Source organism: Neophocaena asiaeorientalis, unplaced genomic scaffold (genome assembly GCF_003031525.2).
Source record: "Neophocaena asiaeorientalis asiaeorientalis breed wild unplaced genomic scaffold, Neophocaena_asiaeorientalis_V1.1 scaffold1132, whole genome shotgun sequence".
In the NCBI taxonomy this organism is placed as follows: domain Eukaryota; kingdom Metazoa; phylum Chordata; class Mammalia; order Artiodactyla; family Phocoenidae; genus Neophocaena; species Neophocaena asiaeorientalis.
In genome coordinates this window covers 138921-152855 of record NW_020174472.1, presented here as the reverse complement: position 1 = coordinate 152855, position 13935 = coordinate 138921, and the positions used below count along the sequence as shown (strand labels likewise).

At 43.4% G+C, this 13935-nt stretch overlaps 1 protein-coding gene and 1 non-coding gene across 2 annotated transcripts; one reads left to right on the top strand and one right to left on the bottom strand.

Annotated features, from left to right (window-relative positions):
- Positions 1 to 6739: 6739 nt before the first annotated feature.
- Positions 6740 to 9667, bottom strand: LOC112407807 (zinc finger and SCAN domain-containing protein 5B-like). Its single transcript, XM_024757233.1, has 4 exons — positions 9341 to 9667; positions 8840 to 9046; positions 7757 to 7907; positions 6740 to 7386 (listed from the first exon to the last, which is right to left on the bottom strand). Exons 1-4 carry the CDS (start codon positions 9476 to 9478, stop codon positions 6740 to 6742), a joined length of 1143 nt encoding a protein of 380 aa, XP_024613001.1. The 5' UTR covers positions 9479 to 9667.
- Positions 9668 to 12648: 2981 nt separating this feature from the next.
- Positions 12649 to 12755, top strand: LOC112407814 (U6 spliceosomal RNA). The gene has a single exon (XR_003004838.1). It is a non-coding gene; the product is annotated as a U6 spliceosomal RNA (small nuclear RNA).
- Positions 12756 to 13935: the final 1180 nt, after the last annotated feature.

The following is a 13935-nucleotide window of genomic DNA, read 5'->3' as shown; positions in this document are numbered from 1 at the left end:
CCTCCTCCTCCCTCATTAGGTACCCTGATCTTCCTACCCAGCCTTCTTTACTGTAGGACACGAACAAGAAGGTGACCATCATGTAGGCGCATCTCAACGCGTTCCACCTGGTGTTCTTTCTTCGGAGGCTTCTTCAGGGTGGTAGTAGTTGGGTGAAACTTCACTGGGGAGAACCGAGTGGACACAACCGACGATGTGAAGACCTGCCCTTCCCTGTGTGGACATCCTGCCCTTCCCGAATCTCTGTCCGCACAGATGTCCCTCTGAACCCCACACCCACAATCCACATGCCTCCCAGATTGAAATGTGGTCCACTGCTGCCGGGTTCCTTCACCTCTCCTCTCCATCCCCAAGGCGCCAGCCTCCCTTCCCCTCCTGACTACCGTTGCCCCAGCCTTCTACTGAACTCTCCTCTCCCTCAAACCAGCTCCCACCGGGGCCGCAAGGATCTAACACCCAGATCTGACCGTGTCACCTCCTCAATGCAGACCTCATCTAGTGCACAAGTCCTGTTTTACCTGCCCAACTGTTTTTCCCTCTTCTTTTTCCATTTTAAATTTTAATGAAACTATCACATACAAAAAAACTAATACAAATAAAGTTAAATACAAAATGGAGACAGGACTTGAAAATTCCCTGAGCGAGGAACCCATGTGAGTCGTGGAAGTTAAACTAAATCTAGCTTCTTTCAGGAACATAAGCAAAATTTAAATTATTTCTTTTAAATGCCTCTGATAACCATAAGAGGAACTTAAGTCATCTTCCGCAAAATGGTATAAGATAGTCCCCTTTTAACCAATCCCACTGCCATCTGGAAACCTCATTGTAATAACCATCACTTTAAAGCAAAAACAGGGACTTGCCTGGTGGCGCAGTGGTTAAGAATCCACCTGCCAATGAACGGGACACAGGTTCGATCCCTGGTGCAGGAAGATCCCACGTGCCGCGGAGCAACTAAGCCCGCATGCCACAACTACTGAAGCCCGTGTGCCTAGAGCCTGTGCTCTGCAACAAGAGAAGCCACTGCGATGAGAAGCCCACGCACCACAATGAGGAGCGACCCTCGCTCGGGGCAACTGGAGAGGGCCCACGCGCAGCAACGAAGACCCAGCGCAGTCCAATAGATAAATAAATTTATTTATTTATTAAAAAAGAAAAAGTCTACAAATGACAAATGTTGGTGAAAAGGAAACCCTCCTACACTGCTGGTGGGATTGTAAATTGGTGCAGCCACTGTGGAAAACAGTACGGAAGTTCCTTTAAAAGCTAAAAATAGAACTACCATATGATCCAGCAATCTCACTCCTGGGTCTATATACATAGACAATGAAAACACTAATTCAAAAAGATACAGGTACCTAAAAAAAAGAGAAAGATACAGGCACCTCAGTGTTCATAGCAGCGCTATTTAGAATCGGCAAGACGTGGAAGCAACTTAAGTGCCCATCAACAGATGAACGGATAAAGAAGATGTGAGATATATATATATATATATATATATAGAGAGAGAGAGAGAGAGAGAGAGAGAGAGAGAGAGAGAGAGAGAGAGAGAGAGAGAGAGAGAGAGAGAGAGAGAGAGAGAGAGAGAGAGAGAGAGAGAGAGAGAGAGAGAGAGAGAGAGAGAGAGAGAGAGAGAGAGAGAGAGAGAGAGAGAGAGAGAGAGAGAGAGAGAGAGAGAGAGAGAGAGAGAGAGAGAGAGAGAGAGAGAGAGAGAGAGAGAGAGAGAGAGAGAGAAAGAAAGAAAGAAAAAGAAAGAGAGAGAGAATATTATTCAACCATAAAAAGAATGAAAATTTGCCATGTGCAACAACATGGATGGATCTGGAGGGTATGATAGTGAAATAAGTCAGAGAAAGACAAATACTGTGTGTTATCACTCATATGTGGAATCTAAAAAATAAAACAAATGAATGTATGTAACAAAACGGAAACAGACTCACAGATATAAAAAAGAAACGAGTGGTTACCACTGGGGAGAAGGGTAGATAGGGGTAAGGGATTAAGAGTTACAAATGACCGTGTGTAAAAGAAATAAGCTACAAGGATATATTGTACAGCAGAGGGAGTATAGACATTATTTTATAACTTTAAATAGAGTAAAATCTATAAAAATTTTGAATCATTATGTCGTACACTTGAAACTAATGTAATATTAATCAACTATACCTCAATACAAATTATAAAAATATGTAAAATCATAATTTAGTCTCATAAAATAGCATAATAAATAAAACAGGTTATAATCTAATTGGAAGATTATCATATAGTAAGTACAATTTGATCTCTATATAATACTTTGGGGTCAATAATAATCTGTATAATAAAATATTTCATTTTATTATTTATAATATATATATTGTAAATAATAATAAAATTTAAAATAAATAATAATAAATATAAAATAATAAATAATATAATAAAAATAACATATTTCAATATAATATAATATTTCTTTATAAATTTATTTATTTATTTATTTTTGCGGGGGCTGCGTTGGATCTTCTTTGCTGCTCACGGGCTTTATCTAGTTGGCGAGCGGGGTCTACTCTTCATTGTGGTGTGCGGGTTTCTCTTTGCGGTGGCTTCTGTCGTTGCAGAGCACGGGCTCTAGGTGCACGGGTTTCAGTAGTTATGGCATGTGGGCTCAGTAGCTGTGGCGCATGGGCTTAGCGGCTCCGAGGCATGAGGGACCTTCCCAGACCAGGGCTTGAACCCATGTCCCCTGCATTGGCAGGCGGATTCTTAACCACCGCGCCACCAGGGAAGTCCCACAATAACATTTAAATATACCATTCTAGTAAAAGGAAAAAATGGCAGGTCATGTGAATTACCAAATGAAGGATCAAATTAATTCCCACACTAACAGCAGAAAGATTTATTTTTTTTTAAAACAGATACTCATTCCTTGAAGCATCAGTTAGTGAAACATTTCCTCATTTGAAGAACTGGTTATTTTACTTTATTTTTTCATTTTATTTTTTATTGAAGTATAGTTGACTTACAATATTACATTAGTTTCAGATGTACAAAGTAGTAATTCGATATCTTTATAGAATATACTACATACTTTATTATAAAATATTAACTGTACTCCCTGTGCTGTATATTACATCCTTGTAACTTAGTTTATACCTACTAGTTTGTACCAATTAAATCCCTTCATCTATCTTGCCCCTTGCTCTTCTTTCTCCCCACTGGTATCACTAGTTTGTTCTGATTCTGTGAGACTCTTTTGTTTTATTGTCCCTTTTTTTACTTTTTAGATTCCATTGGTTATTTTATTTTATTATTATTATTATTATTGGCCATGCCATGCAGCATGTGGGATCTTAGTTCCCCGACCAGGAACCAAACCTGTGTCCCCTGCATTGGGAGCATGGTGTCTTAACCACTGGGCCACCAGGGAAGTCCTGGTTATTGCATTTTATTTTATTTTAATTTTTTGGACACTTTAAATTATTTTTAATACAATTTTTAAAGGTTACACTCCATTTACAGTTATTACAAGATATTGGTTATATTCAGCACTATTCACAATAGCCAACACATGGAAACAACCTAAATGTCCATCGACAGATGAATGGATAAAGAAGATGTGGTACATATATACAATGGAATACTACTCAGCCATAAAAAAGAATAAAATAATGCCATTTGCCACTACATGGATGGACCTAGAGATTGTCATACTGAGTGAAAGAAGACAGAAAGAGAAAGACAAACACCATATGATATCACTTATATGTGGAATCTAAAATAAGACACAAATGAACACATCTATGAAATGGAAACAGACTCACGGACATAGAGATCAGACTTATGGTTTGCCAAGGGGGAAGGAGGTGGGGTAGGGATGGATTGAGAGTTTGGGATTAACGGATGCAAACTATTATTGATAGGATGGATAAACAACAAGGTCTTACTGTACAGCACAGGGAACTATATTCAACATCCTGTGACAAACCATAATGAAAAGATTATGAAAAAGAATGTATGACTGAATCACTGTGCTGTCCAGCAGAAATTAACACAACATTGTAAAGAAACTATACTCCAATTTTTAAAAAAAGCAACCATAGGCAACAATATTGAGATTCTAACCAGCAAAGAGGTACACTTCAAAACGATGGCCTTCTATTTGTGCCTCTGGAGGCAAAAAGTACAACATCCAGTTTGGCAAGAATGTAGGAAAATGATCACCCTGCTCTCTGCTGGCCGGATTGTGAAGTGTTAGTTTCCCGGCAGGTATTGTATCTGGTAACATATACTAAATGTTGTATGAACGTGCATGTGTCTTGACCCAACAATTTACAATTATTGAAATCAGAGAAATGTTCCAAACTTGCTAAGAAGAGTTAATTGTCACTTATTTATTGTTACATTAAATTAATGACAATGGCTAAATACTCCCTATCTTTAAAAAAATAATAAATATCTATATTATATATAATATATATGTATAGGCTATATTCCCAGTGCTGTACACTACATCCTTGCAGCCTGATTTACACCCAAAAGTTTGTACCTCCTACTCCCCCACCCATATATTGCCCATCCCTGCCCTCTCCCGACTGGTCACCACTAGTTTGTTCTCTATATCTGTGAGTCTGCTTCCTTTTTATTATACTAGTTTGTTGTATTTTTTAGATTCCACATATAAGTGACATCATATGATATTTGTCTTTCTCTGTCTGACTTACTTCACTCAGTATGACAACCTCTAGGTCCATCCATGTTGCTACAAATGGCATTATTTCATTCTTTTTATGGCTAATATTCCATTGTATATACATACCACACCTTCTTTATCCATTTTTCTGTTGATGGACAGCATTATTTCATTCTTTTTATGGCTAATATTCCATTGTATATGCATACCACACCTTCTTTATCCATTTTTCTGTTGATGGACATGGGTTGCATCCATGTCTTGGCTATTGTAAATAATGTTGCTGTGAACTTTGGGGTGCATGTATATTTCTGAATTAGTGTTTTTGTGTTCACTTGGGTGACAAGTTCTTCTCATCTCACAGAAGAGTTCAACAATCAACCATAGTTCATATGAGGATCCAGGGAGGTCAGTTGTTTTCCCAAGGTCTCCGAGTTAACTCGGAGAATAGAAAGCTGAATAGAAAGCCAAACCTTTCGAAAACCCACTTCTATCTGTCCTGATTTCTAAGTATTCTCTTTAGACATTCCCACTTGGGACTTACCCCACAGAGCCCTCTTGACCTCAGTGTCCTCAAGTCACAGACTTGTTCTCAAACTGTGCCAGGAGATGAAATGTCTCTATTTATATGGAGCTGGGGGAAATTCCAGGGGTCCCTGACTGTTACCCAGTAAGCAGAGTGATTGGGTTAATGTTGTGGAACGAACCATTTTGCATAATCCAGGTGGATTCAATTTTCCATGGAAACTTCACCAGGAGAAACCATGATTTATTCAAGGGGCTTCCATATTGGTTTTGTGGTAGACTTCTTTATTGTACTTTATTTATTCTAGAATTTTATGGATTGCTTTTTTTGGGGGGGGGTCGGTGGGTGGGAAATGGATTGGTATTCCTGGTTTAGTGAATTATTTTCTCATTTGCGTGAAGTGTTCCAGGGAGAAAGAGAATAGAGATCTGATAGTTGGTGGGTTACCTAACTACTTTTTCTCATGTAAATAAGGCTTAAAAGACTTTTTTCTAGGACTTCCCTTGTGGCACAATGGTTAAGAATCCCCCTGCCAAGGCAGGGGACAGGGATTCGATCCCTAATCCAGGGAGATCCCACATGCCGCGGAGCAACTAAGCCCATGAGGCACAATGACGGAGCCTGCGCTCTAGAGCCAGCAAGCCACAACTACTGAAGCCGGCGCGCCTAGAGACTGTGCTCCGCGACAAGAGAAGCCACTGCAATGAGAAGCCCTCGCACCACAATGAAGAGTAGCCCCCACTCGCCGCAACGAGAGGAAGCCCACATGCAGCAACAAAGGCCCAATGCAGCCAAAATAAATAAATAAAATTAATAAAAAGTTTATAAAATTTTTAAAGACTTTTTTTTTCTAATATCAGCTGATGAGCTCAACTATAAGAACCTATTTCTGAGTAGACATTTAGAAAACCAGAGGCTGAACACCAGCAGGGAAAAAGAATGATGTCTATCAATTTAGGAAGCCTTCCGTTTTGTAAACACCTAAGGAAGCAATATCTGAAAAGGTATAGAGGGAACATATTTCAACATAATAAAGGCCACATAGACAAGAACACAGCTATTATCTACTCCACGTAGAAGTCTTGGAGGAGGAAATACACAGAACACGCTTTGACAGAAAAGTGTTTGTTTACTTGAAATTTAAATGTCACCGGTTATCCTGTATTTAGTCTGGCCACCCTACACGGAGCATCCTATTTTACAATGAAATCGTGCCTAACAGGAAGACAATCGACAGCAGCCTCAGTTTCGTGATGAAGTACTGAAAACCAATGAAACATGACTTCATTGGAAGAAGAACACAGAGCAAAAGCTTATCAGAAAAGCATAGCCTACACTAAAGTAGAAAACAAAATCCAAAGGGAATTATAAGTTAGCGCTCAAGGACCCTCCTAATTCACGTGAATGGAACCCCATTAGGTTCCAGTATAATCCTAAATTCTTCAAATGTCATCCTTTCTTGATATTACATAAGTAACAAATTATCCTGAATTTCCTTCTTGGATCAGAAGAGACTGGCATCTGAGGGCAGGGACTGGGGCGAGTCATTTGGAATGTGTTTTCTGGTGGCGTTTGAAAGTCCCCAGCTGACAGAAGGCGCTGTGACACTCGGGACACACGTAGGGTTTGAGCCCAGAGTGGGTGCGTCGGTGAACGTTGAGGTTCCCTCTGTGGCTGAAGGCTTTGTCACAGTGCTCACATCGGAAAGGCTTCTCCTTGGTGTGGGTCCTCTTGTGAGCACGCAGCGTGGAGTCGTGGGTGAACTTCTTGGGGCAGAGATCACAGCAGTATGGCTTCTTGCCTGTGTGGATCCGCTCATGAGCTCGCAGGTCCGAAGACTGCATGAACCCTTTGTCACACGTGTTGCATCGAAAAGGTCTCTCTCCTGTGTGTGTCCTCTGGTGAAGGGTAAGCTGAGATGGATAAGGAAATCTCTTCTTGCATTCCCTACATTCATAGGGTGCCCATGCCTGGGCTTCTTTTCCCTCAGGGAGAATGTTGGGTCCCACCGTGCTAGGTGAACCAACGAAAGGGGACCCAAGTTGTCCTGAGAATTCTCCTTTGTCCAAAGATGTGGTTTCTTCTTGATGTACTTCTTGGAAACTGGGACTGTTGGCCTGTTTCCTTTTGAAACCTCTTAGACCCCTCAGAGAACCTTTTCTGTATCCACTCTTAGTAGAAACTTCTCCCTCTGGAACACAAGAGGAAAACGTTCAGCATCCACATTTGAAATAAGAATTCCTTCTTGGGGATTCTTCCCACCCTCTGCCCTCTCAGAACGTTCTGAAAAGAGATTCAGCACACAGCATTTAACAAGGAGCATTTTCCGTGGTGCCAACCTCATTGAAACCCAGAGCTGATGTGGCAGAGAGCTTCCCATCAACTAAACTACCTAAGAGTCTAGATTATGACACACTCTGGAAAGGGGATGATGGAGGAGGTTGGTTTGGAGAACCAACTCCCCCCGCCCGCCCAAGGGATGGTAATGCTGGGTACCCAGCCCCAAGCCACCATAGGAAGGGAGTCACTAACTCCTCTGAATTCCAAGTTTCCAGACTCACCAGGACCTTTCAGATGTTCAGGCTCTTGAGATTGATGGGTTCTTGTCTCTTCCGTGTCTTCCATCAGGTCTTTCTCCAAGTTCTCCTTGGATGTCAGACCCTCCATTTCACCTGTTTCAGGAAAGGTCTCTGGCAGGAGACCTTTCTGGTCCTGCCAAGGAGCAACCGACCAGAGTCAATAACCCATCTACCTTAGTCCATGGAAAGCTCTGTTTCCTCTTTCCCCATCCCTGTCATATCATGATCTAAGACTCCAACTTTCTTAATATCAGTTTGGGGGATATGCCCTGACTTCTTCTGGGCCACCGCCATCACCCCAATTGATAACCATCTCCTGATACCTAAGTCTGTCCTTGATCTCTACTGGCCACATCATGCAATCAAGTCTTGATACCACAGTTGGCACTCTGAATTCTCAATGCATACATCTCTCTGTGTCATCTCAATACTCCCTGCCCCTGACTCTGGAAGCAAAGGACCCTGGGTACATTCTCCCAAGTTCATCACGTTTTCCTACTTTGTTTGAGTTCGTCCTTCTGATGGTGGTTACACAGTACATGGTAAGATGATGAGCAGCAGCCCTAGTCTCTACTCACTAGAAATCAAGAGCATCCCCTCCCCCACACCCAACCCCATTTGGAAAAATCAGCTGTCTCCAGACATTCTCCAGTGTCCTCTAGGAGGAAAAATGAGTCGAATTGGGAACCACTCCTTCAACTCCAAGGGTTGACAATATTGTGAACTATGAAGTGCCTCTGAGGAAAGCAACCATGTGGAAATCAGCTGTCAGTGCATTTACCCGCGGCAAACTGACCTAGCACCATTCCACTGAGGCAGGATTCCTTTCTCCCCACTCTTAAAACTACACGTATTCATGGCAAAGGGACAAAGATGGATGAGTCTTCATTCTCACACAAGCTGGAAAATGTCTAGGAACTTAAGGCATCCATGAAAATCCCTGAAGCCAATGGGTCCATTCCTGTCCTTTACCAAAACTCCCAATTACTCTAGCAGCAATGTCCACCTGAACCTCTTCTAAGTTCTCCCAGACTCTCTCCAGAGACCAGGGCATCACACACTCACCTGCCCCCTTGACAGGTCCTTGGCTCCTGTCAGAATATGCAGCTCTCGTCTTTTCTGCTGGCCGTTCTCTGGAGGTATCTCACTCACAGGGGATCGGGGCTCCCTGCATTGGTCTCTCTCATCGTTCATGTCACTGGCCTTGGATTCAACCATCTCAACTTCTGAGCTTCGCACAAGAAATTCCTGTCCTTGTATGCGGACTATGGTCTGTGAGGGAAAAAACTCAATCGAGATCCGTCTCCTATATGACCTGGAAAGCAGCTCTCAAGGCAACCAATGGCATCGTACCATACAAGCGCACTTTTTTTTTGTTTAAAAGATCTACATCCCTCAAGTTGGGACAGCCAAAAATAACTCTCAACGATGCCCAAAGAAACCTCTCACCATTTGAATATCAGTGATTTAGAGTCAACCACTCAGATCCTATCTTGTTCAACCCCCAGCTTACAGGTCCCATCCCATCTCTCCCTTTCCCATACCAATCCCAAGGTTCCTACTCACACACTTCTTGGGTTTCTGCTTATTTCTTAGCATGTCCTCCAAGGCTTTGCAACTCTGCACCCCCGTTTCCTTGACTAAGACCTGGCACTCCAGCGGCATGCAGATCATAAACTGCTCCAGCACCAGCTTGTCCACCATCTGCTCCTTGGTGTGAAGATCTGGCCTCAACCACAGATGGCAGAGCTCACGAAGTCTCCTCAGATCCTGGACGGGGTCGGATTCCTCTGAGCTGATAAACGTTCTGAAGTGAACATGCCACGTTTCCTGGTCACAGTCTGGCTTTTCCAAAAGTGTATCTTGGTGTGGAACAGACACTGGTGGCTCTGATCCAGGGCCGTAGGGGAGTTTTCCTTGACCCCAGAAAAATATCTGGTCCTCAGCCATGTTGACAGAGAAATTTTCCAATACGACACTGAGGAAACACTTGTAGAGCTGGTGCCAATTGAACTCCGTGGAAAGGGATTTCCTCGCTTCTTCTCAGCAATAGAGTCACTGTTCAGAAGGCTGGGATTAAAAAAAAAAAAAAAGAAAAGGAACGGAAAAGAATGAACCAGATGAGTTTCATTTTATTCCACCCTTCCCTCTCCCATACATTCCACATCCAAATACTGGACATCACTACCCCCCCTGGTTCAATATTTCATGCCACAGACAATAATCCATTCTATTAAAATTCTGACATCCACCTTTATAGGAAAACAAAAAAATGTCTGGTCAAAATATCCATAGCGCCACGGTTCAGAAACCCTAGTTGAAGAAATGAACCGTAACACACCACACCACGGACTATGGAAACATTCTTCTCATCTCACAGAAAAGTTCAACAATCAACAATAGTTAGTGTGAGGTTTGAGGGAGAACTGCTGCTTTCCCAAGGTCTCCGAGCTAATGCAAGGTGAATAGAAAGCCAAACCTTTCTGAAACCCACCTCCATCTCTCCTGATTTCTAAGCATTCTCTTTAGACATTCCCACATGTCACTTACCTCTTGGAGCCCTCTTGTCTTCAGCCTCCTCAAGTCTGGGACTGGCTCTCAAAGTGTGTCTGGAGCTGAAATGTCTCTATTTATATAAGAGCCAGGGGAAATTCCAGGGGTCCCTTCCTATAACCTCATCATCCCAGTGATTGGATAAAGGTCTTGGATGGAACCATTTTAGATAATCTGGGTAGATTCGATTTTCCATGGAAACTCCACCAGGAGAAACCATGATTTGTTAAAGAGGAGTCCATGTTGGTTTTTTGTAGATTATCTTTATCATATTTTATTTATGTTAGACTTTATGGTTTGCATTTTGGGGGGAAACAGATGGGTTTTCCTGATCTAGTGAATTTACTCTCACTGCCTGGAGAGTTCGAAGGAGTTAGAGAATTGAGATCTAATGGCTGTAACCAAATTGGGTTACCTACTCTTTTTTCTTTTCTCATGAAATAAGTTGTAAAAGACTTTTGTTTAAAAGCAGCCGATGAGCTGAAGTGTGTGAAGAACCTATTTCTTTTTTTATGTTTTGAATTTTTAAATTTTATTTATTTATTTTTTAAAAGTTATTTTTTATTTATTTATTTTTGGCTATGTTGGGTCTTTGTTGCTGCACGCGGGTTTTCTCTAGTTGTGGCGAGTGGAGGCTACTCTTCGTTGCCGTGAACAGGCTTCTCATTGTGGTGGCTTCTCTTGTTGCAGAGCACGGGCTCTAGGTGCGCGGGCTTCAGTAGTTGTGGCACGCGGACTTCAGTAGTTGTGGCTCGCGGGCTGTAGAGCACAGGTCCAGTAGTTGTGGCCCACGGGCTTAGTTGCTCCGCGGAGTGTGTGATCTTCCCGGACCAGGGCTCGAACCCATGTCCCCTGCATTGGCAGGCAGATTCTTAACCACTGCGCCACTGGGGAAGCCCTATTTTATTTATTTTTTTATACAGCAGGTTCTTATTTGTTATCTATTTTATACATATTAGTGTATATATGTCAATCCCAATCTCCCAATCATCCCACCAGCACCCCTCCCCCCGCCACTTTGCCCCCTTTGTGTCCATACGTTTGTTCTCTACATCTGTGTCTCTATTTCTGCCCTGCAAACTGGTTTCTCTATACCATTTTTCTAGGTTCCACGTATATGCGTTAATATACGATATTTGTTTTTCACTTTCTGACTTACTTCATTCCGTATGACAGTCTCTAGATCCATCCAAGGAGAAGAACCTATTTCTGAGTAGGCATTTAGAAAGCTAGAGGGTGTACACCAATGGGGAAAAAGAATGACATCCTATCCAAATAGGAGGCCTTTATCTCAACAAGTATAGAGGGAACATATCTCAACATAATAAAGGCCAGGTAGACAAAACCACAGCTATCATCTACTCGATGTAAAAAAGACTTAGAAGAGGAAACATACAGAACACTCTTTGACAAAAATGTGTTTGTTTATTTGAAATTTAAATTTCACTGGTTTTCCTCTATTTTACCTGGCTGCCATGCCAGGAGCATCCTATTTTACAATGAAATCACTCCTAACAGAAAGACAATCAGCAGTAGCTTCAGTTTCATAATGAAGTACTGAAAACCAATGAAACATGCATTGTTTTTTTGTCTTTTGGGGGTTTTATTTATTTATTTTTGGCTGTGTTGGGTCTTCATTTCTGTGCGAAGGCTTTTTCTAGTTGTGGCGAGCGGGGGCCACTCTTCATCGTGGTGCGCGGGCCTCTCACTATCGCGGCCTCTCTTGTTGCAGAGCACAGGCTCCAGACGCGCAGGCTCAGTAGTTGTGGCTCACGGGCCCAGTTGCTCTGCGGCACGTGGGATCTTTCCAGACCAGGGCTCGAACCCGTGTCCCCTGCATTGGCAGGCAGATTCTCAACCACTGCACCACCATGGAAGCCCAAGACATGCATTGCTGAAAGAAGAACACAAAGCAAAAACTTTATTTTAAAAAACATACGCTTGGGGCTTCCCTGGTGGCGCAGTGGTTAAGAATCCGCCTGCCAATGCAGGGGACAGGGGTTCGAGCCCTGGTACGGGAAGATCCCACATGCCGCGGAGCAACTAAGCCCTTGCGCCACAACTACTGAAGCCCGTGTACCTAGAGCCCGTGCTCCGCAACAACAGAAGCCACCGCAAAGAGAAGCCCGCACACCGCAACAAAGAGCAGCCCCCGCTCGCCAACTAGAGAAAGCCAGCGCGCAGCAACAAAGACCCAACGCAGCCAAAAGAAAAAAAGAGAGAGAGAGAGAGCTCAAATAATGGGGTTTACACCAGTTAAATACAAGGATCCTGCATATCTCAAAGACCCTAAAGTTTGTAACATCAAAAAGAGGGAGTATGTGCTCGCTTCGGCAGCACATATACTAAAATTGGAACGATACAGAGAAGATTAGCATGGCCCCTGCGCAAGGATGACACGCAAATTCGTGAAGCGTTCCATATTTTTCACCTAGAGGGGTGGGATAGGGAGGGTGGGAGGGAAGGAGACGCAAGAGGGAGGAGATATGGGGATATATGTATATGTATAGCTGATTCACTTTGTTATAAAACAGAAGCTAACACACCATTGTAAAGCAATTATACTCCAATAAAGATGTTAAAAAAAAACAGGGAGTAAATTCTATAAAGTTATCAGCAGTAAATTTATTTTACGGTTGAAAAAAAACAACAACAAAACAGTTTCCAAAACCAGAAACAGGCAGGTGGAGTAGAGTGCTGGGGATGGAGGCTAGGGCAGTCTACCCATTCGCTCACCAGTGGCCTTCCACAGGTCTAGGATCCCGAGGGCTATCTTCTCCTTCCGGCCTCCATCAGTCCTGGCCGGGGATTGGGGGCGGCACGACCAGGTGGTCCTTAAAGGCAGGGAGAACACAGAATCCAGCAGACCCAGAGCACTGCTCATCGGATGGGGCACCTCTACCGAATCCGGGGGAACAGGCTACACGCTGACCATCCCTACTTGCCAGGGAGAGGACTGTGGCTATGACAAGTAGACGCTTGCTCAACGTTATCCCACCACTAAGTGGCAGAACTGGGGTTTGAGCCCAACTGCGTCTGGACCCAAACCTCACATCCTCTCTGCTCTGCCACACCGTTGTGTCACTGGAATGTTGGCATGTGGCTGATTTAACTGTTATGAAGCAGCGCATCCCAAGTATACAGCAAGTACCCAATGAAGATGTGTTGGGAGAACGGGGAGAGAGGGTGGAGGATCCTCCCAGGAATTGCTGTAGTTTATCTAATCTTCACAGCATCTCCATGCAGCAGGGGGACATCGTTATACCCATTGTCACAGATGAGGAAACTCTGGCGTTGAGAGATGAAGGCGGCACACCAAGCCAGGGGCAGAGCCGGGACTTGAAGCCAGCGCTCTGGCTCCAGGATCCATGCAGTATATCACTCCACTAGACTAACCCTCAAGACAGGTCAGGAAATAAAGCCCATGGCCTTGAGGGAATGTGAGTTTAGGGTTGTTACAGGGTTGCCAATGCACTGCTCACAGGCAGGAGCCAGGGATGGAGCGCTCAGAGCAGGCTCAGTCACTGGAATCCAGGAGATAGCCAGCACTGTTGAGGGTCCAGCCTCCTTGCCCCTGGACAGAGATGGAGAGAGAAGACTCAGAGACA

Coding starts and splice junctions, on each gene's coding strand:
- LOC112407807 (XM_024757233.1), bottom strand. CDS start 9,478: ATGGTGGACAAGCTGGTGCTGGAGCAGTTTATGATCTGCATGCCGCTG. Junction 7,908..8,839: donor AGGACCTGTCAAGGGGGCAG/GTGAGTGTGTGA, acceptor GCTCCTTGGCAG/GACCAGAAAGGTCTCCTGCC. Junction 7,387..7,756: donor TGAACATCTGAAAGGTCCTG/GTGAGTCTGGAA, acceptor CTTGTGTTCCAG/AGGGAGAAGTTTCTACTAAG.